At 33.9% G+C, this 23,895-nt stretch overlaps 2 protein-coding genes and 1 non-coding gene across 3 annotated transcripts; 1 reads left to right on the top strand and 2 right to left on the bottom strand.

The window, feature by feature from the left end:
- Positions 1 to 4,527: 4,527 nt before the first annotated feature.
- Positions 4,528 to 12,528, bottom strand: LOC132294554 (probable protein disulfide-isomerase A6). The gene is made up of 11 exons (XM_059792455.1): positions 12,283 to 12,528; positions 10,988 to 11,072; positions 9,297 to 9,394; positions 9,065 to 9,120; positions 6,758 to 6,875; positions 6,504 to 6,531; positions 6,310 to 6,401; positions 5,893 to 6,049; positions 5,691 to 5,815; positions 5,387 to 5,486; positions 4,528 to 4,887 (listed from the first exon to the last, which is right to left on the bottom strand). Exons 1-11 carry the CDS (start codon positions 12,435 to 12,437, stop codon positions 4,822 to 4,824), a joined length of 1,080 nt encoding a protein of 359 aa, XP_059648438.1. The 5' UTR covers positions 12,438 to 12,528; the 3' UTR covers positions 4,528 to 4,821.
- Positions 12,529 to 14,490: 1,962 nt separating this feature from the next.
- On the bottom strand, positions 14,491 to 14,562 carry TRNAP-CGG (transfer RNA proline (anticodon CGG)). The gene has a single exon. It is a non-coding gene; the product is annotated as a tRNA-Pro (tRNA).
- Positions 14,563 to 14,622: 60 nt separating this feature from the next.
- LOC132294553 (uncharacterized) lies at positions 14,623 to 23,271 on the top strand. The gene is made up of 10 exons (XM_059792454.1): positions 14,623 to 14,906; positions 15,049 to 15,129; positions 15,271 to 15,295; positions 15,472 to 15,554; positions 17,427 to 17,459; positions 18,360 to 18,438; positions 18,895 to 18,947; positions 21,392 to 21,452; positions 21,726 to 21,808; positions 22,904 to 23,271. The coding sequence occupies exons 1-10, from the start codon at positions 14,886 to 14,888 to the stop codon at positions 22,991 to 22,993; spliced, it is 609 nt and encodes a 202-aa protein (XP_059648437.1). The 5' UTR covers positions 14,623 to 14,885; the 3' UTR covers positions 22,994 to 23,271.
- The last annotated feature ends 624 nt before the right edge of the window (positions 23,272 to 23,895 follow it).

Raw genomic sequence — 23,895 nt, 5'->3', positions numbered from 1 at the left:
ATTGAACAGAAACCCTACCTCAACTTTAGGAAGCTTCACAGTACTGAGTTTGGATTCTTCCTGTTTTGAAGAGTTCTGTGTATTAAGATTATGTCATTTTGATGTATTAGCACATAGACAAAAATGATTGTGCAGAGTTTCAACACCGGCCAGCATTGAACTGTGTCTGTGCGCCAAAACAATGTCGATAGTGACAGAATCCCTCCAAACTAAAGGGAATTTACTTTTACGAATCTTTTGTTGTTATAACACGTGTTGTGGAGTTTTTCAATGCAATTACAATCCTGACACAACTACAAAATAAGGAAGTGCACCAAAACAACGTCATTCGATGCACACGATAGTGAACAGAATCCCTCCAAGCTGAAGGGAATTTACTTTCACGAATCTTCTGCTATTATAACACGTGTAGTGGAGTTTTTCAACGCAATTACAATCTTGATGCAACTACAAAACAAGAAAGCTTCACAATAATGATCGAGTTTGGATTCTTCCTGTTTTGAGGTGTTTCGTGTATCAAAATTATGTCATTTTAATGTATTATTCCGTGGTACAGAGACAAAAGCGGATTGTGTAGAGTTTTAACACCGAGTTTACTTTGAACTTTGTCTGTGTGCCAAAACAATATCGTTTGGTGCACACGATAATGAAATAATCCCTCCAAACTAAAAGAAATTCGCTTTCTCAGATCATCTGCTGATATAACACGTGTTGTGGAGTTTTTCAATGCAAGCCGCTACGAAACAAATGCTTAATAATTTATCATTTGGATGGTCATATGGGCCCTCAAGGCAACAGTTGCAAAAAATTGGGCCCCACAATTTGCAGAAAGACATTAAGCAGTTTTTGGTTGTATGTATGTTTGTATCTTCCTGGGCCAACCTTTGAGGCTGTGATACATATTGCACACATGGGATTGGATGGTTGTTAGGATATCTGGGGTGGGAGGGAAGGATTAGGATGAGGTGATTTGATTTTGTTTTTCTCTCATCTTCACATATAGACACTTCCAAGTGTTGGGACCATAATAAGCCCATTTGTCTTCTCAATTTCTTAGATTTGCCTTTTCCGCAAGTGAACAAAGCTAGATGGGAGATTTAGGAGGTTTGTTACCTAATCAATTCTCATGGGTCAGGTTGGTTTCTAGACATTGACATAAAGGAGTTTTTAGAATAACTTACTTGTCACTCCACAATTGTTTCACTTTTATCTCATTCTGGTTAGTTCATCCTTGAACTCTTGTTTCACTTTTCTCATTTTATACCCACAGAAGTAGATCTAACCTAGCTTCTCTAGAATGTAATTATAAGATTATCCTTGTGTGATTAGTTTAGTGGACCCTTATATCCGCTTAGTTGACTGTTACGTTACCATATCATAAATTAAATTTTAGACGACTTGTGATGTTTCACTAAAGATGGCAATGAGTTGGGGAGCTCATTCCTCATCTCTATAGCAGGTGAATTTTTTTTCATCCCATTCCCTCATAAATTTTTACCTCGAAGGTTCCACCCCCATCCTCGCCCCACCCCATAACCAGCTAAATGTTAAAGTTGTTCCCACATATTTTATATATATACTTTAACATACTTCTAAGAATATTTTTGTAAACTTATACTATAAACGGGACGAATTTACCCCACTAGAATTTTTTATTTTTTATTTTTTTTTATTTTTTTATACATAAATTTGTAAAAATTGATAAAATGCCACCCCCTAAAATTTAAAAAACGGCCCCTTTGCCCCTTGAATCCACTCTATTTTATTTTACTTTATGTGTAAAATTTGTAAATATTTATAAAATACCCCCATAAAATTTATAAATTATCCCCCATAAAATTATCTATTTCTAAAAATATTTTTAATTCTTTATTTCTTTTCCTTCTTATTCTTCAAATTTCTTTTTTTCATCTTCAAAAACTTTTGCATTTTTTTTTTTCTCTTCTTATTCATTTTTTATTCACTTATTCTAATGCACTCACTATTATATTTTTAGTCTATTTATAAAAAAATTATTTTGTCAGTGTTAACACCTGAACCAAATTTCTGACTCCGCCCGTGCATAAAAAGGTCCACAGTCTCACCCTAAACGGAACTGGACCCAATATCTCAAAATATTTGAAAGGACATAATTTAAGAACACGCCTATTTTAATTCTCCATAATATGTGGACAAAGAAAAATTGTTTGCACAACGAAGTGGGCTCTAACAATACCAGCTCTATTGACAATGCTACGAATACTACATTTAGTCATCTCATTTATTATTATCAACAAACACATGGTTGATGACATGGATGTCGCATAACACTTGCGTGTATATGACTCATATAGACATGACACTCCATTCCCTTCTTTATGAATGTTCTTTTTCACATCTTTTTAGAAATTTCAGTTCCTCTCCTTTTTGTCATCCAATTTCTTTAAAACAAATTTAGGCCATAAAGTTTCATTAAAAAAAATAAAAATAAAAAACGATAACGAGAAAAAAGAAAATATAATAATAATTTGTATTTGTTTTGATAAATTATTTAAAGAAGCAAAAGAAAGTAAAGAAAAGAAACTATTTTAAGTAATTTATTATTATTCCCTAAATCCTAATGACTCAAATATTTTTTAAATTTTCTTTTTAAAATATGAAGGTTATTTTTTATACTATAAAAGTTTTACTTAAATTATTATCATTTCTTTCAAAACTTTCTTACTTTTGGAAACATAGACCATGGTAAACCAAACATAAAAATCACACTCTCTTCCTTTCTTTTCTATCCAAATTCCAACTATCCAAACACAGAAGGCTTGATTACATCAAGCTGTTTTGGTGACAACTGTTTAGGGCGAAGGATATAGCTTGTGTCATGATCACAGGGCCAACTCCATTATTATTCTTTCCTGGATCATGTAGTTTCATGCAATTTGTGGCTTTCTTTCTAAGTTTTCAAAAGTTTACATCGAGGTTGAAGTCGAGTCCATCGGATGGATCATATAAAATAACTTGTCGAAAATTTATGGATAAATTATTTTTGTTAAATTTTAATATATATATTTTTTTTGTAAATATTTTACAACAACCAAACACCAGAAAATAGAAAAATATTTTTTAAAAAATATTTTACGTCCAAACAAACAGACCCGTATCCTTTATTGTACACCATCGAATTTTTTTATTATTATTATTTTTATTTCCATTAATGGTTTACATAATTACATTTCTGCATGAGGTAAAGAACGAGAACATAGGATCATGGATGGTTATGAAACTTGCCCCGAAAAATAAAAAACAAGACAGAAATCAAGGTTTGTGATAATTGGAAAAGACATAGTCACATGACAACTTGTGGTTTAATGAAACTACAACTTTAGACCAAACAAAAAAACACATAATTAAATTATTGTAACGCACTAACGCTCTTTAAATAATTGAAAAGAAGGTTGATGTATTAAACCGGGCCTAACTACTACGTATTAGTGGCCGAGAATTGAACTGGATGACAGGACGCATATACCTCCATACAAAACTTGCTGTTACCAAGAGGCAATCATTTCATATCACCATCTCATCTGTTCGCATTCATGGGAGATATATACACATATAAACACACACACACACACACATATGTAAGGTTCGTGAACTCGTGGGCCAAGAAACGTACGATCTTATGCGTTTGGAATAAATGGAAAGACTAAATGGTGGGTGACCCATGTGAAAATTTTCAGTGTTTCCTTTCCTTTCTGACAACATACGGAAAATTTTCATATTTTTTTAGCCCCGAGGTATCGAGGAAGTGTGACTTTTAGTGATCGTTTTCATTGTGCAATAGCTTTCATTATTTTTTGGGGTCCGCGACCAACTAATTTCTTTAATTTGTGTTATTTTTCTTTTTAACTTTCCCCATTCTTTCCTCCTATTCTCAATCAAAGAAGTGTGAGGCAGAATTCCAGCTCCAATTGTGCATATTTGAGTTGTTGCAGTTACAAAGCTCGTAGTTGGACTTTGGACTTTGGATTGGGCCGAATGGTCTGGTTGTCATCCTGTTGGGTAGTACATCGAGTCCGTTGTTATTTTCTTTTTAGTAGTAGATCGAGTAAGTCTTGAATGAGCCCCGAAAGCTTGTTGCAAATAAACGAATTTTTATTCTACATCTCCGAACTATACATCCCCGTTTAATTTTGGTCATCCATTACTCTTTTGAATTATTTGTATACATTAGTGGTCTTGCTGCAACGATCCACTGAAATTCAACCATTCCCCTACCTTCCCACAACCTCAGTCAACTACCTGGCTCTTACGATGGTGAGGTTCCAGTCATTCCCACACTCTACCATAGACCCGGGGTGGGGCATGCTGGCTCAAACGGGGAGAAACGCGTACTTACAAGTCTCATGAAAAATTCTGAAGTTCCTAGTCGGGGAGGTGCAACCCCCAAAGTTTGTACAAACTCGTTGGCCCAAGCAAAAAGTCGTCCTCCACAGTTCCGTGGGCCCCCCATAGAAAGAAAACACAGAAAATAATTGAGGCGATCGCACATAAAAACATTCCTTTCCTATTCAACCAAATAAAAGTAGAAAAAAAAATAGCTTTCAAAAATAGTTGATAATTATAAGGGTTCTACGATTAAAATTTTACATTATTGGTCATGTCAATCCCTCTCTTCTACGATTATAATTTAAAGGTGCAAAAAATTGTGCAGTATAACCGAGTTGGAGTTGCATGAAAATGGTACATTTCCGAAGTTCAGAGAGAACCTAAAAGAGCAGCTCCACGAAGGAGCCTACAGGTACCTCCAAGTTGCAACGCCAAGGATGTCATTCCTCTCGGGAATCAAGCAAAGGCAGTTAGGATATTCTTCTTGAGAGTGAACTCATCAGCCTTAGCTGAGCTGATTGACTGCGCCAACAAACACAATGAAAGAAATATCAGATTTGTAGCACTCAAACACCATTTTAAAGAGATACACTGGCTCGATGGCAAGCATGCCTTTAAGAATCCATCACCAGATTTTCTGGAACAAAATATTTAAAGAAATATTCTTCTTACAAAAGAAAAATAAACAAGGCCTGATTTTCCAAAAGGAAATATTAAAAGAAATATTCTTATAGAACAATAATATTAAGAAAAGTAAACAAGCATGATATAAATAACAAGCATTTTGAAACATGTTACGGTGATTGTAAAAGAAACTTTTGACAAAGAAGGATCAGTTTTATTAATAACTAAACTTTTAAGGGTTTGCTTACCCAAAAATAAATTTAAAAAATCAAGGATCCTTTTTTTGGTCAATTCAGATCTCCTGATGAAGGCATGTCATCAACATATGATGCAGTATATTTTCATGCAGCAGTCTAGTCAAATATTTTTAAATGGGAAGGATGGAATCAAGGTTTACCTTCTCAAGAATGCGTTCCAGCCGCTGGGCTTCATTCTTAACATAATCAGCACCTTTTCCCATACAGTTCTTGGCAACTTTCAAGTAGATCTTGCCATATCTGAAAAGAAAAACAAAAATAAGTAAATATGAAGAGAAAAAAAAAGAAAAGAAAAATGAAGTACAATTTTGGATTTCACCAGCACTGATCTTTCTGGAAGTTCAAACAAAAAGGTGATATTACAGTCATGAAGTACACCCGCTTCTAGTACAAGGTTGAAGTAAATTTAAGAGAGAATAGACACTACATAGCTATTATGATAACCTTGCAGTAGAACCCTTGAGCTTCTCAACTTCTTCCTCCATTCGGGCAAATACAGCTTTCTTCTCATCATTGCCAGCACTAACAAATTCCTTCACTAAGTTATCCAAGGTTGCAACTATACCAGCCTATATTGAACAAAAGAGCATGAGTTAGGGTAAAAATAATATCATTTGGTTAATTTCTGAATAAGTTTGCCACTAACGTTGGAAGTAAGTTGTCCCTTCCCATCACGACTAGTGCCACACTTCTCATTGATGAAAGTAACAAAGTCATCTACATCCCGGCCACCATCATAGTCTTCACCAGCTTTGTTGCCCTTTGGAAAGTATTTCAGAGTAGGAAAGCCACTCACACCATATCTGCATATGCAGAGAATTTGCATCAAGATCCTTCACTTTCCAAGACACACACACACAGATAATTATGACAAACTGGAATAATGTTTAAAAAAACATATGGGGAACCTAAGTGAACATACACTGAGATTCGGGTTCAGATATACACAAATGGTGCAAGTAAATGCTGCAGGTTTTGTCATTTAGAGAAGAAAGCTGAAATTTGATAGAGCAAGACCCAGATTTCTGAGGTAAAAGAATTTATAACTACTATTAGAACTCACTTTTCACCCAGACCCTTGTATTTGTCAGCATCAAGATTAGCAATCACTACATCTTCTTCCATTTTAAATGCTGCTGCAACCTTCTCATAAATCTGCATAACAACAGCCAGCAAAAAAAACAAGTCAGAAATTTCTTTGACCAGAAGATTAGGATCCACCCAGCAATACCATGCAAGATCTACTAATGTACTTACAGGAGCAAGGTTTTTGCAGTGGCCGCACCTGTAAAGAAGGGCATAAATCAGTGGTGCAAAGCAGAATAAAATCACTTTCCACATTCAACTCAACACACAATAGCTCATACTTAACACTTGGGCTCGGCTAAACAAAGCATCTTATGCCATTCTGATCTATTGTACGAAGACAAACAATTTGAAGTTTGAACAGCTACTTATTTCATATCAAAGTACATATGAACATGGAAAGCAAACTGAACTAGCATTCTTACCAGGGTGCATAGAACTCAACTAAGACATCCTTTGTTTCGTCAAGAACAATGTCATCAAAGTTATCTTGAGTTAGCACCACTACATTTGACGGGACAGCAGATATCTTCACATTGGTCCCTGGAAATAAAATATAATACAGTCATAAGTGTTGACTGAATAATCATTTAAATCTCAAAGCACGTTAAGACTTGCATCTAATCTACACTGCATATGAATCTTAATGCCCATCCAGAAACGTGTCAAATTTTGTTCTCCTTTGCAATACTTGAAAAATAAATCAGACACAGAAAATTAACAAAACGTATATGCATGCAAGTAACCTCTCTATTGACTTGCTAAAGTTAACAGAAACACACATTTATAATAATAATATACAAACATAAATATAGAAATAGATTGATAAAGGACCAAATGCTTAGTGCAATTAAAACTTGCCAAGTTTGAGAACAGCCATTTTATCCAAATAATGCTTGAAATTGAACTCACACCTAGACCAGACATGACCAACACCGAGAAATACTGACCGTTACACACACACACACACATATAAAGAGTGCTTTAAATATCATTTCTGCAAATTACTCTACAGTTTACATCCTTGGAGATGAACACGTTTAGCATTTTCTGAAACAAAGTTACATTCCAAGGGTAATTCAAAAAGGATCCAAGAAAATTCTTACGATCAAAGAGTAAATAATTAACTCTAGCAATCTTAACCTACTATGATCCTTCCAAGAGGTTGAGCATGTATTTTTTGAGCAGCATAATATTCAAAGAAAAATACCAAAACACCCCTCCAAATTACTTCAAAAAACCAAAGAATAAGTTATGCGACTGAGAATCCCTAAAATCAAATTTTCAGGGTAGAAAGTCTGTCGTTAATCTCATTTAAACTTCATCTAAAACATATATGATTTGGACAAATTATATTCTAAGATAGAATATATATATATATATATATACACCCAACAATATCCATGTGATAACCAACCAAATCTGGAACCACATGAAGATAATGGCGATATTAACTTCTGAAAGAGAAGAAAGGGAACTACCGTACAACAAAAATCGAACTGACTGAGAAATTATAAACAGCTGTTCTGTCCTTACTCATGAATGGGAAGACCAAACTTTTGGTCAAACTTTGTGAGGCATATATCAGGTTAGAATTTGGTAGTCAACTCGCATGACTTATCCACTAAATTTGGTTTTCTTGTTATTCTGTCTTAGAGAGGGTAAGAGTAATAGAATGAAAAAAGGTTTAGCCGGTCAACCCAATGGGGATTATGTTCCAATGAACAATAAAGAGTTTCAGACGGGAGTTTCAAAGTTCTCGGAGTGAGTGGAGAAGGCTGATGAAGAAACAAAATCTAAAGAGAGATGGGTGTACGAAATATGCATAATATCTATTCTAATGTGACTTATTTTTCTTAATTTCAAAAACCAACATGCGGCAAAGCTCATTATCATCTGAGTTCCATTTTTCTGGTCAGCAACTATTATGGAATCAAGAGATGGATAAATTGGTTTGAACATCCAGACACGCTATATACCTAGAGCTTTTGAGTGACAATTTTTTCTTTGAGAAGCTCGTTAACATTTCTCCTAATACATTCAATGAAAGGTACCATTAAATTCAGAAAGATAAAAAATTAAAAATTAAAATTAAAAAATCACTATTCATAAATACAACATAGGGAAGATGAGAGAGCTCAAAAATCATTCATCTCACTAGGTATATCTGCAACAACAAAACAACTAGAACCCAATGACTGCTATACACACAGATCTTTCAAAGAATGACAAACTAGAGATTGAAGTTGCAATTCAAACTGATTCAAGATTCCAAAATATCCAAAATGAAATTCTGAAAGTCATGTTGAGCCAATTGCAAAGCTTTTTGTAAGAACTCAAGGCTTATGTAGATGATTACCAAAGAACTGGCTGAAGTTGTAACCAGGACAAGGTTGTTGGTAAGTGGTAACTTCATGATTCATTCAGAAAATAGTAAATTGTATGTAACATTTTAATTTACATATTACTGTACCTCATGCTTTTTTATAAAGAAAAATATTTCTCTAAGTTTACAAGAGTAACTGCACATATAAGATTCTCAACTTTATTTATGTACACATTATACAAGAAATGCTCCAATTTCATGCTAGTGACTTCAAGTATACTTAAGATGTATTCAAAATTCCCATTTAAAGTGTACAAACTTTAATATGATATTGAGCATATTTACTGGCAATCTTCTCTGCTCATAAGAATGAAGTAGTTTACAAATTATATGGTAAACTTGTTACCTCCTTCAGTATTCACAAACTCAACAAGGGCTTCGGCAGTACGTGCACCTTCATATCTATCAAACAGAACTCCATTAAAAGGAAGTTAGTATATTTGCAAGAGTTCCAAGGATGGGAACAATACAAAAAACGTAAGCATGTCTGAGCAATGTTTCCTTATAACATTTTCGAAAATTGTAAATTTGTAATGGAAAAGGAAATAAGGAAAATAGCAAAAGATGTATGCACTCACTTCTTGGGCTCCAAGGACCCTTTAGGAAACCATTGGAGTGTGGGATACCCAGAAACCCCATATTTGCTACAAACGCCCTTGTGCTCATCGCAGTCCACCTAACAAAATAAATAAATAAATAAAAAGAACATCTAGGACTTTCATTCATCAAAACAAAGTTAATAAACTAAGGTGACTAGTGACCTATCATTCTACATTTTAGTCTAAAGATAATTTTTAAATCAGTTTTAAAGGGAGAGACAGTGATTGTTCAAGAGTCATGACAATAAATGGGCTCACTGGTAACCATAATCATTTAAAACAAAGGTTTTTATATTAATTAGGCATCTCTAAGCAATGAACCCTAGGTCCCATGATAAGAGATATAAAAACAACAACAAAGGCTTTTCCTAATTACTTTGGGTCGGCTACCACTCTATTTAAGGCCCACCTTGGTAAGAGATAATTACATTATTTTCAATTTAAAATAAAAAATAAATCTACGTGGAAAAGCCTTAAAGAATTTCGCGGCAAAAATGAAAAATTGATGAAACCGAATCAATTGAGAGAATCAGGTCTTTTTTTTTTTTCTTTCTCAAAAGAAGAAGATAAAGGGAAACGGAAGATCCTACTTTGGAAACGGAGATACCCACATTAATAGCAGGCCTGATTCCAGCATTAAATATATCAGTGGATAAAAATATTTGTCCATCAGTAATGAAAATTACATATTAGTAGAGATAGAGAGAGAATATGCCCTAAACCAAAATTAATAATGTACTCGTCGTCATAATCATATATAAATTATTTGGTACATGAAAGTCGGAGAAACTCACATCTATTTCCACCAACCAATAGGAACAAATTAGGCAACTACAAAAATTTGTTATCTCAACTCTTTTAAGCTTGCCTCCTTGCCTAGTTAAGTGGTCAGGCCTTAAGAATCACCTAGCTTACATTTTTCCAAGGGCACACTCTCTAAGAACATAAACTTATAGCCCATCAATGTCGTGAGAATAGACCCTAATCTCCTTATTGAATTTTCATGACAACCCCATCTTGATTGATGACACATCTTTTGCATCAAAATTTAAGGATGATGTTGAGTACTTTGACTTGAAATTTTAGGGAGAAAAGAATATTATATAAGACATGCTAGTTAGTCAAGACTCAAGATTATAATACTTCTCGATGCAAAAAGAATAAGTAAATAAATAAAACGTGTATAAATACTAGCATTTGTCAAGGTTTAAACTTTTGACAACTTGTGGCTTGCTGCTAAATTCTAATTCAAAAGGGATAATAGATTTATTCGGGTAAATTTCACCGAAAATGAAACAGCCGATAATAAGGTAATACGGCAGGTCTTGGAACACAAAAATAAAAAGTGAAACTCTATAATCTTTTAAGTAGTACAGTAAAATTCAGACAAATGCCTTAAAAACATTCGATTGAAGTACAACTGTACAACTCAATCACTAGAAAATTTGAATATTTTGTATTGTCAAATTTCAGCCTACAATTGACTTATCAAAAAAACAATAATAATTTCAGCCTACAATTCAACATTTCTAATTAAACACTCAAAGAAAATTCATAGCTAGTTAATCTGTGTGTGTGTGTGTGTGTGTGTACGTGTGTATCCATAAAAGAAGCATTGCCATTACAAAATCTTCAAACTTGAAAAAAATGATAGTAGAAAAAATCTTAACCTTTCCAATCAGTACAGATTTTGCCTTTTTGAAACTTGCACCAAGCTTCTCATACTCTGGAGCAAGCTTTTTACAGTGCCCGCACCTGCCATAGGACAGAAATCAAATATCTTGGTGTCATCCTGATATAACGCAACTGAGCCAGGTAAGTGATCTAGAAGCACATCAGGGGAAAAAAAAAAAAAAAAAAATGAAAGAAAAAAAAAATGAAGAGAAAAGACCTAATATAAATTATACTACATAAAATTTTTGTTGTTTTATATCTGAATTGCCTGATTGCCCTTCATGCAGCAAATGGAAATTCATCATCTGAATTGGGGAATTAAGAACAATCGGAAACTAAACCATGTTTCATCATGGTTGCTTAAAACAAAAAAAATTTATAGCTTCTCAAAGTGACTTGACAGACAACTACCACTTCTTAAATGATGTCATTCAAAATAGGCAAATAGCAGAATTCTTCATTGAAATTCCATGTAATAGTCAACATAACCATTCAAGGGAAGCCCGAAAATGCCCTTAAATAAATGTAACAGACAACCTAAGACCACGTCTAGGCCAACAATGATCTTCTAACTTTTTGTTCTCAAAATGTCATGATTTACAACCCACTTACCATGGAACCAAGTTAGCAATATCATTATCCAACATCTAATAGAATGCTTAATAAATTTAGTTGCATTCTGAACCTACTCATAATCAAGGCCAGAAAAAATACAAACTCTGTGAACTCATATAGCAAAATCAGTGTTCGCTGAGATAACCTTTGGTCAACATCCCAATAGCACTTTGCTCACTTTGCAAAAAAATATCAAAATTGCAACCAAAAACGGAACAAATATTTCAAAAATACTAGCAGAATGGTACTATGATGTAAGAAACAAATGATTAACATAACCAAAATTATCATTTTGCAAAACATAATAAAAAAAAATGTCAAAAAACACGCGCACAAACACACACACAACAACTGTTGAATTACTTATAATATCAAAACATTTAATTTGAAGCTAAACAGTACAGAATCCAAACAATGCCCAGAAAGAAATCAAATATGAGATCAAATAGACATGAACATAGCTGATATATCATATATCTCAATCTTACTCGGATCTAGATCGATCAAATTGCAATAAAACAGCCATCGAGTGTAATAATCACAGATCTACACATCAGACGCAGTCAACGTAGCTATCGGTCACTACAGACCAATCTCAATTCATTAAAATTCAAATATAAATCATAATTACTATATATAATACATATGAATATATATTTTGATTATGGATTTATACCAAGGAGCGTAGAACTCGACGAGAGCGCCTCGATCTTGACCGACCTCCTTCTCGAAGTTGTCTTCGGTCAAGACGACGACTTCCTCGGCAAAGGCCGATGAGACTAAGAAGGTTGCTAGGGTTAGGAAGACATAGAAGATCCGTGAGCTCGACATTTTTGAAGCTTAGTTCCTCTGATCAATGTGACGATTAAACCTACCAAAGGTAAAGAATGAAGAATATACTGATACTGTTGTGTGACGGGTTTGGATATTTATACCTAAAATTAACCTACGCAACTAGTATATCGTAGCTTAGAAGCAAATGTTTACCTGCCAAAAAATATATGTGTTATTTCTATATATATATATTTTCAATCTTTTCAAAGTATTAGACTAAATATTTTTCAACAAATTTCAAAACTTAAAAATTTATAATTAAATTGTGTAATATCAAAACTTTATTCGAACCAAGTATATAAATTATATGAGTTGGATATTCGTTTGTTATGAAATTTTATTCAAGTTTGCGAATAAATATGAATCATATTATAATTTAAATTTGAATTAATCTGAATATACTCATGTTTCGGTTCAATTCAATTTGACTTTATTCTTTTTTGATTAAAAAAAAAAAAATGAAAAGAAAAGAAAAGAAGAAGGAGAATCACAAAATTTAAAAAGTGATAAATAAGGAAATTTCATAAGGTTGCTTAATTAATTTTTTTTTTAAATTATTATCTTTATTTATCACTATTTTTATTTTGTAATTAAAACTTATTTACAAAAATGTGATTACACATGATTAGTAGGATGACCTAAATAAATCTTGGCTTTATATTTTTTTTTTTTCAGAATTAAAATATTATAATTCATTTTTGTTGGATCCATTTGGTTGCGAATGGAAAATTCACAGCTTCAATTCTTAATTTGAGTAATTTCAAAGCTAAAATGGAAGGCCTCGAAAACTGTTATTTAAAATAAAGTAACGAATTCAACTTAGTCCGGTTTAGTTAATTTGACATCAATTAATTGACTAAACCACTTCAAATTGTTGAGTTTGAAGCTGATTTATATATAATTATGGACAAGGAAAAAAATAAAAAATAAAGGACAATAATTTCATCTGAAAACAAACCAACCAAACTGTACCAATCAGAATTTTCATTATTCACAAAATTCCAATGTCTTTTTCATATTTTCCGCCCATGAGAGAGAGAAAAAAAAAAATTACCAAAATGGAAAACGTTGACAAAAAATATGCCTACTTTAACATGCGATTTTAATATTTTAATATCCTATTTGTTCTAGTAATATGTTAATCTATATGAATATGAGATTTTCTCGTGTTATTATAAAATTTCAACTTAAATAAGCATCATTACTAATTACTACTCCTATTTGTTTTCACAAAATAAATCAATTTTTATTTCATAGTATCTTTTATGGTAGAAGAATTTGATTGGTACAAAAATTATAACAAAAACTGCAATATTTTTTATTTTTTCAATATTTCTTTAAATTCCTCTATTTATTTTTGTTTATAGAGTCACATAGATCATTTGTTTTGATCATTATATTAATGAACAAATACCAATCTAATTATATATAAGAGATGTAATCTTAAGTCTCTATGCATTGAGATGCAATGTGATATATATATATATATATATATATATATATATATATAATTTGCTATACATGGTGATTGAAATTTTAATGGTCAACAAATATACTATATTAAGATTAAACAAAAAAAATGGACTATAATTTTTCAAATAGTTAATTACCTTATATTTAAAAATAGGTCACATTATATTTGATACATAAGTAGCTACATATATTCAGTAAAATAGTAGGTTTTTATTTATCGAGCTAAAGAGCAGTACTCTTTCTAATTTCGTACGAAGGTTGGGTATAGAAACAATGGTGATTGTTTTGAAAAGAAATACTATATATATATATAAATATAAAATAGGGTTAAGTTTAAGCAAAAATTGGGTAATGGTTATATTTAAAAATTTTTAAATATGTATTTAAATTATATTGGACCACCATCTGAAAGGGTAAACTTCATCCCGCTAAGAAATCAAAATAGTTTAAGAATTCCTATTTCCCCCGCATACGTAAAAGTGTCGGGCAAAATTTGACACGTGGTTGGATAAAATAATTTGTTTTAATTAAATATATATATGAAAATAAATTTATATTAGATAAACAAACCGGAAAGGGGGTGTTGCGAGAATCGAACTCGCGACCTCTCGCACCCGAAGCGAGAATCATACCACTAGACCAAACACCCTTTGTTGACGTCGGCTTGGCAATTAAGATGAATAATTCTAATTTAATTCATAGATTTGCCTGTCCCAAATTGGGTCATTTCTGACCTAACTGGCCCACCTCCTTCTTCCTCCTCCTCCTCCCCTCTCTCTCTACCTCGCAAGTTCATTGGGCTTAGTTTCCAGTTGATTTGAGAAAAAAAAAACTTCCACTTTACAGTTTTGGCTCACTCTATACAATCTCGGTTCAATAGGGTTTTTATAGTTCTTCTTTTTAGTTATTTCAACACCAATATTGCGAATACACCTCATCCATATTGATAAAAAGGTCACTGAGTGATTAGCAATGGCTCAGCCTAGCAACAATGTAACCTTATTTGTCTCCATACTCCCTTTTACACACACACACACATATAGACACACACGCATGTTTTTGAAAGCTATATTTATATCAAAACTGCTTAATTTGATTGATATGACTGTATATTTATCATATAATTGTTGTGCAGAATGCTGGAGTTGACAACACCTTTAGACGCAAATTCGATCGAGACGAGTATTTAGAACGTGCTCGTGAGCGTGAACAAAAGGTTCATCTTCTTCTTCTTTTTTCAACCCTCAGTTGTCTCATATGAGTCATATGTCAAGTGAATTTTTTTTTTTTTTTTTTTTTGCCCTCTTTTTTATTTTCATATTTCCTTTATTAATGATTTAACTGCATTTTAATTTAGGAGTCGGAGGGCCGATCTAAGAAATGTAAGTCAGTTTAATAATTATTTTATCGCTAGCAATTATTATTATTAAGTCAGTTTAATTAAATCTGTTTATGTGTATATATATAAAGTGTGTCTATTTGTTAAGATGCTTTAGCATTTTGGGTTTTAATTGATGGGTTTGAACTTTGAAGTATGAGCAATTTTAGTTATGTGCAGCGAAAGGTCCTCCGGTGCAAAGGAAACCGTTGAAGCACAGGGATTTTGAGGTGGACCTCGAATCTCGTTTGGGAAAGACTCAGGTTAGCTGCATTATGTTTTGTTTATATGGGCAGCCTTTGTAGTTATTGGTGAATGAATAATATGGGATGTTGAGTGCACACTGCATATACTTTTTTTAAGGAAAATGATTTAACTAATGTTATTGGATTTTTTGCTTCTGCACACGATTGAAGTAAATAGAACAGTATAAAGCATCGAACATGTCTTCTGTGGCAAAGTAGATAACTTGATAAGTTCAATATTGGGATTTGTCTTAAGGTTGTTTACCAGACGCCTTTGGAGTTTGGAATTGTTCTTAGAATTTTAATATTATGCATATTGGAATTTTATCATGGACGATTATTTCATTTTGTATGCATTGATTGTTGAATGCTCCAAAATTTTGATTTTAATGTGTGTGTGTGCAACTGATGGCTGCTTCTACTTGAAGATGGGCAGATCAGTTTTAATGTAGGTGCCTCTTCCTATGTTTTGCTAAGCACAACTTTAGAGGAGATAATGGGGGAGAGCCTCATCTTTTAAAAAGGGGCCAAAGGAGATCTAGCCTTGTCTCTTATATAGGGGAACCATAAGTAACACTTCTAAGTTCCCAGGCAAGCAGGTCCATTACAAACTCTAAAGTAGATTTTTGCATTCTACCTGTAGAATTTTTTGCAACTTTTCCAACTCATTTTACATAACACGGGAAAAGAGAAATAAAGTAGGTGGGTGAACTAGATAGAGTACTCTTTATAAAAGTCACTCTCCCCTCTTTTGGTAGATATTGCCCCTTTAGACACGCTGACCTCTTCTTGCATCTTTGCATGACTCTATTTCACACCAACTAGGCTTTAAAAGATCCTATGGGACGACCAATATATGCTACTGGCCCCAGCAAGACCTCCATCTTCCCGTCTGCGATCAAAGCACTCTTCCCTAGGTGTTGCTCAAATCTGATACCACCTTAAAAGCACAAGAGAATTCAACCAAGGTTTCAATAAGTGCAACATTTCAAAGGAGCATCGTATCCCTGCCTGCCACAAAGCCAAACCTCTGCCATACAAAGCTTTTACAACTAAAGCATTACTGCTATAACATCCACCATTCCACTCTCACATTTCAAAATGCAATTATCCAAATGGACCCATTTCATTATGTGATTCAGATAAACTGATATGCTTATACCTTTATGTTACAAGCTTTTTATTTTTTTTATTTTTATAAATTATGGATTTAAAGTAGACGATGCTTGGACCTTATTTGATTTTCTCATATTATGTAAGAGTGTGATGACTAACACACTAATGCATTTTGAGCATTTGATGGCCATATATACTTGAGAAACATGTTTCTTTCATTTAAATGAACGTTTCAATGTGTGCTTCCCCTTACTCTATTTTTTCCCTTTCTTTTGGTACCTTTGTGTTATTTTCTTTATCCTTTTGATTGGGATGATTGAGTCATATCGGTACTACATGGTTGTATTAGAGCTCATGGATACTGGAGCTTTAAACCCTTAAATTTTTTAGCATAAAAAGAAAGGACTTTAGCATAAATATGATGAGCCTGTAAAGGGTGGCTGGATGGACCAGTGTTTGGGCCTTTGGCCTGGACTTCCAAGATCAATTGCTTATTTTATGGAGATTTTAACTGTAAAATTTGGTTTCTTTTCACCATTTTTCTTGATACTTGTGGAGTGATGGAATCTATTCTGCTTGTGGGAATTATGTGTTTCTGGGTGTTTCCTGCCATGGTAAGCACGGTTGTTCTTTCTATGTCAATTTCAAAATATTGAAACAACATTAGGCATCTTATACTGGACTTCTCTTTTTTTTTTTCTTCTTATTTGTTTAATCACACAGTTCATGACTTCACTGTATTGACCCCCCTTTTTTCCCCTAATTTATTGGCAGGTTGTTACCCCAATAGCACCCCTGAGCCAGCAGGTATTATTTGAACACAGTTTCCTATGTGTGTTTTCCTAATTACGTTTCTTTTACTGCAATCTGGAGAGCAAGTACTGATAGTTGTTCCCTCTCTTTTTGCAAGAGAAACTCCGAAGTCTCTTTGAAATTAATAAATTTTTACTACAATGAAACATGATTTGATGTGTGACTTCTAATAGATTTGGGCAAGATTCGGTAGAGATGTGAATATTGCAGTGGTGTTTTCATGTTTTTAGGATTTCAAGTTGTAGATCAGACCCTTTTTTGATTTTGAGCTTATGATTATGATGATGATGATGATGCCCAATTTGTCTTTAGATTGTAGTTAATACCGTATTTATCTTGAGTTGTGCGACAATTAGCCTGGTACAAATTATCTTTGGGAGAGGTGATATGCACAAGCGCTTTAGACCTAGTGCTTACCAATTACTTTTAGTGTTCATATATCTATCAAAAAAAAAAAATTTACTTTTAGTGTTCATACATTCTTTTCACGTGGTACCTGCCTTTTTAGTAGTATAGTGAATATTCTGCATTTCAATGCTCTAGATGCTAAAGGGTATTTAAGTTGAATCATAATTTCCGGTTCTCTTTCGAATGAGATTTTAACACCCCCCAAACACACCCCCAAGAAAAAAAAGAAAAAGAAACCTGGGGGAATCACAGAAAACATTATATGGTGAAATGCATGGGCCTCTCGCAGCAATACGTTAGGTGATCCTGGTCCCTTACCAAGTTTGAGACCATATATATTTGATCCAAATGGTAACCGTTTCTTTATTTAGTTGTAACAATTGTGTATAGGGAATTTTCTGAAAATGAAGAAACGCGTGTGCAATTATCTGTGACCCTATTCTATCTTGCAAATTGTTTGCTTTGGTATAATTAGTTCTTTTGCAGGCTGGATATTACTGCTCAGTTTGTGAATGTGTTGTAAAGGATTCTGCAAACTACTTGGACCATATCAATGGAAAGAAGCGTACGTAGTCATCCATATATAAACTGCTTGAATAAATTACATTACCTTCCCTGTGGTATAACATATCTACACTGGCCACCCCTGTTGTAAAAATCACATTGACTACACCTAAGGTTATAATACTTGTAACAGATACTTTCCATGCTAACGATCAAAGTCAAAAGACGGAACTTGCTGACCTTGGCAAAATTAAATTTTAAATTTGCTTGTCTTTTCACTTTATCTACACTTTTCAACTAAAATAGTATAATAATTGTTGAGGGCAACAAGGTAAAATCACTCCCACTTGACGTCGTCAAACAAAAATGTTTGACAGGGGAGACTAGTGTAATTTTTAAATCATTTCGGAAGTCTGTGTTATTACCCTATACCTCAAGGGAAGTGACTGTAATTTGTTTTAAATTCTGACCCAGAATGATTTTCACTTTCTTATGGTTCGCTTGATTTTGTTCTTAGATCAAAGAGCTTTGGGTATGTCTATGCGGGTCGAACGGGCATCTCTTGAGAAGGTACACATTTACATGTACTTTCATACATCTCACAGCAATGTGGATATAGAGAACCAAGTCAATGAATGAAGCTGAAAACAAGCTTTCTGATGAATGGAACTATTTTATTTAAGTGTGAACTTATGTCACTGTTTGCAGCATTTTTTCAACTACTCAATGATCAAATGAATATAAAATAGTTAAATAAATATCATATTAACCGAGGTATTTGGTTTAATAATCTGATGGAAAAAAGATGATAATTGTATGAATTGCTTGTACCCCACCAAAAAGGCTTCAGAAAAAGAAAAAAAAGAAGTTATCTTATGGTCAATAAAAAAGTAATTTGATGTCCTGCATTGGATCAATATATCAATTAAATAAAAAGACACACGCGCTGCCTATGGGTTGCAGCGCCAAATTACAAAAGTGATTCAGATTGACACATTGACATCCATGACTCAAATGGGTCAACTTGTTGATTTATGAGGCTAAAATAACCCTATAGGAAAAAGGAAGACAAAACAATGCAATAACCAGGGTCAATGTACTAAATGGATAACCTTATCAAGGGAGGTGGATAGGCTTTCTAGGGACATGCCATTTCCTTGTTAATGCCCTGAAATTAATTAATTAATTAAGAGTAAAAGAACTAGATATTTATTTCTTGAATCTTGATAAGACTCAGGACTTTTAAAATCTTGCAATAACATTGATTAGGAGAGCAGTCCTGCCCAGAAGCATCACTTAGCCTTATTCTGAAATTTTCTAGAAGTTCCGACCATTTAGTCATGGACTTTAGTTCAGTACTCAGATTGGTCTTCATTTATGGTCATTTTAACTGCCAAAATTTATGGGTTGACCCATTGGGTCATGCAATAACCATCTGGAGTTTTGGACCACTTTTGTATTTTAGGTCACAACCCTTGGGCTTAATGAGTGGGTTTTAATTTAATTGATACATTGGGCCATGTGGTAAACATCAGTCTCATTGGTGTCAAAGGTTAGGTCTGCCTTGAGTCCTCCTTCCTTAGGACCCTCCTTTTATTTGGCCATGTGGTAAATAGGGCTGCAACTTGGGCGGGTTGGAGGTACAACTCAGCCCCAACCTGAGATATGAAATGTTCAACTGTAACCCAATCCAAACCCAACCTTCAACCTGAACTATCCAACCAAGCCCAACCCATCTAACTTGGGTTGAGATTTTGGGTTAGAAAGTCAGGTTAGATTGGGTTCATGAATATATATTACATAATCAGGCTTAGATTTTGGAAGAAAATGATAAGGTGCATTGTTGTACATGAATATATATGTATATATATACACATATATATGAGGACAATACTTGCTTACTCACCAGTGAGTAAGATTCTCCTCCTCACCACCGATGTGGCACAATAATAGAGCAACACATGTCCATTTTGAATTCAAAATATAAAATGGACACAAGTTGTTCTATCATTGTGCCACATCGGTGGTGAGGAGGAAAATTGTCTATTCATTGATGAGTAGACAAGTACTCTCTTATATATAATATATTACATATAATCGGGTTGCCCGAGTTAGCTAATCAGGGACGAGCTAGGGTTGGGGTTCAGGTTACCCAACACATAAACCTGAGCCCGGACCGAAATGAATTTGGATCCCTCTTTCTAAGCCAAGCCCGGACTGAATTCCAAATACCACTACCTAAGCCTTAAAATTTTCGGGTTGGGCTCAGGTTAGCTTGTCTGAGTTGCAGCCATAGTGGTAAACATCAGGTTACAACTTCATTGGCCATGAAATTTCTTTCAAAGTGATTAACGAAGCTTAGAGAAGCTATATGATTATATTTATAAATCCAAGCACTCAAAGTTCCGTTTTAATTATCTGGCCACCAAAAAATCGTCTGCCAAACATTCACAAAGTTGCATATAAATTACAAGAAGACACTAAAAAACCAAAAAAAAAATAACACAAAGACTAATGGGAGCTCATGCTAATGGAGATACAAGAAGTAGACACACACTAAAAAACCAAAAAAAAAAGAACATAACGACTAATGGGAGCCCATGCTAATGGAGATACAAGAAGAAACTTCTATAAATCTTTTAATGGAGATGGTACATATTTTATGATGTCCACAGAGAGAGGTCATCGTAGTGCTTTTGGGATGTTGGCAAAGATCATTACCAACTCAATTAAACGTAAGTGGTAGTTATGCTCTTTAGGAAAGGAATACTTGATCATGAAGAAGCTGATGGCTCCTCGCACTTATGTTTATGTGGCATTCCAGCCATTGGCAATCGTGAGTGGCTATATCTTGGACATATCATTGCAAAAAGTTTATCTAATTAAATGGTTGTAACACACTCCTTAGTGCCATTTTCTTGCTTATTTGAAATGTTCTTTTGTAATAGTATAAAAGAGAAGTAAATATTAAACTGTAATTTTTTAAAAAAATATATATTTAATATGATGCACAGGTCCAGGAGAGATTTGAAGTTCTCAAGAAACGGAAAGATACTGGCAGTTTTACCGAGCAAGGTAAGACTTGAAAGCAAGAAGCTTGTCCAATACGTAGGCAGTTGGAATTTAAGGGTTGTATGAGTTGAGAGGTTACTTAATGACTACAAACAATGACATTAATTCAAATTTCATCCATTTGCTCATTTCACTTTCTTTCAGATTTCAACTGTCTTTTCTGTCTTATCCATTACCATTGCTTGAAACCTAACGGGAAAAAATGGAAAATTGATGTCACTTATCAAAAAAAAAAAAAAAAATTGGAAAATTGATGTCTATACCTGATCTATGTAGATTTTGATGAGCGGATCTTAAAACAGCAGCAAGAGGAGGAGGAAAGAAAGCTTCAACGTCGTGAAAAAAAGAAAGAAAAGAAGGTCAGTACCATGGATGGTTTGTATGACTCTTATTTTTGAGGCCTTATCGATGCACAAAATTAAATCAAAAGGGAAAATTAAATACAGCATGTGTGCATGCTATTGTTTAATATTGCCTCAGTGGGAGAGTATATCCTTCTCATGCAAAACTAGGTAAAAAAATTTGCGTGCAAGATTGTACACAAACTGTTGAGACATGATCTTATGTTTTAGCACATCTGTTCAGTACTACAACTCGGCCAAAATAGGGGGTGTGGGGGAAGAAGCTCAGTACTAATGCCAAGGGGCACAAGTGGCACTCAAAGTATTCTGACCTTTTTGCTCCCTTCCCCTTCTCTCAAATGACTTCTAGCACAACCTCTCTCGTTATTTCTCTCTCCAGAAACAGTTTCAGTTCCCTTCATTCTATCTCTGGAAAGAATTCTCAGCTCCTTTACCTTCAATTCCTCTTTTAAGATGAGTTTCTTTTCTATCTACTTATATTCACTCTCTCTTCTCTAGAAAGACAAAAGTTGAAATAATGGATGAAAATTTCAACTTCGAATCAAACTCAACAGGAAGGTTAAGAACACCAATACAAACTACCATGGCAAGTGCAAATCTTTGCTTCCATGAGAGAACTTTTGTTTAAGCTGTCTGATTTTGGCAAGCTCCTTCCAATGGGGTTCATTGCCGGTGGGCAACAATGTTTTCTGATTGCTCAAATAATGGGCATCAATATTTATTTTATCTGAAAATCGAATCAGCGCATAATGTGTTAAGAAAGAAGAACCTCCTTTCGTATGAAAGCAGCATTTGATAAAAAAAAAAAAACTCTGTGAACATCAGTTTCCAACTCACTCTGATTCCTCGGTAGAGGGAAAAAAGAGTTGGCATTGGTGCTGACAGTCCCCTGAGAGAGAAGGGGAGGGGGGAAGTACATGGATAGACCTGTATGTAACTTCTGCCGGGGGAAGTACATGGATAGACCTGTATGTAACTTCTGCCCACTGTTCTCATCCACAGTGTTCATTTTCCTCAGTAAATTTTATTTGTATTTGTCTTACAAGTCACTTTTCCGAGTTCACTATGGTTGTTGATCTGTATTATGATCAGAAAGCGAAGGATGCAGAGGAGGAAACTGAGTTTGACCCTGATGTTGCAGCTATGATGGGATTTGGGGGTTTCGGTTCATCCAAAAAGTGATCATGCTTGAGTATACCTTTCTTTGCCTAATTAATCTTCGGAAGCTTCTGAAAAATTGAAAAAGGACTCTCTTTAAGAGGCAGCATAGTCTAAACTCCATTGCCTTCTAGAAATTGTAACTCTTAAAATTTATTATGTTCCTTTGAATTGTACAGCTAGTATAAAAATATTTTGACATATTGTTACATGTTTTATTGGTGATGTAAAATCTTTTATCAATTTTTGAACATCTAATGTTGCCCTAAACTTTTAGTAGTTAATCTTTATACATTTGCTCATCTGGTTAGTGTTGTTGAATTATTGTATTGATTTATAAAATCGAATGCATATGTTGGGAAAGAAATCAGCATTGGTTGTGGGATTGTTGACATGGCGTGTGGACTGAATTGAAGATTTTTATCCACATGCAATCATTTTTTTTTTTTTGGAAAGCTGACATGCAATCATTTTGTTAACGTTATTAAAATGATTCATATATAAAAGATTTATTTTTGTCTAAATTTATTTTCAAAGCGGATTTAGCAATTGACAATGGAAGGCTTAGTGAACCCGAAATTGAAGTTAAGCAGCCAAGTGTTTTCCTGTTTTTTCTTTGCCTTCACATTTGCTCTCCTCTTTATGCTTATGCGTGGACCAGTGCGTGCATGTGGAATCAAAAGAAAACACAGCGAGCGAGCAGCTGATCCAGAAACAAAGTATCTAATCTCTATGTTTATTTTTATTTATTTATTTATTTTGGTAAACTGAGGGGAGGAGAGACTCAAAAACGAGCACATCCGTTGGGGGAGTTGGACACTCTATTAACTAAACCATTGAGCAGATAGTCTCCATCTTAAGATCATTCATATGAACTACAGAAAAGTGTCTTTTAATGCCACATATTTTGTCATAGCATACAAGTG

Source organism: Cornus florida, unplaced genomic scaffold (assembly GCF_030987335.1).
Source record: "Cornus florida cultivar Cherokee Brave unplaced genomic scaffold, ASM3098733v1 CherokeeBrave_3.0.0_Hap2_Chr02, whole genome shotgun sequence".
NCBI classification, from domain to species: Eukaryota; Viridiplantae; Streptophyta; class Magnoliopsida; order Cornales; family Cornaceae; genus Cornus; species Cornus florida.
Note: the sequence above shows the minus strand (reverse complement) of the source record. Positions and strands in the feature narration are given on the sequence as shown.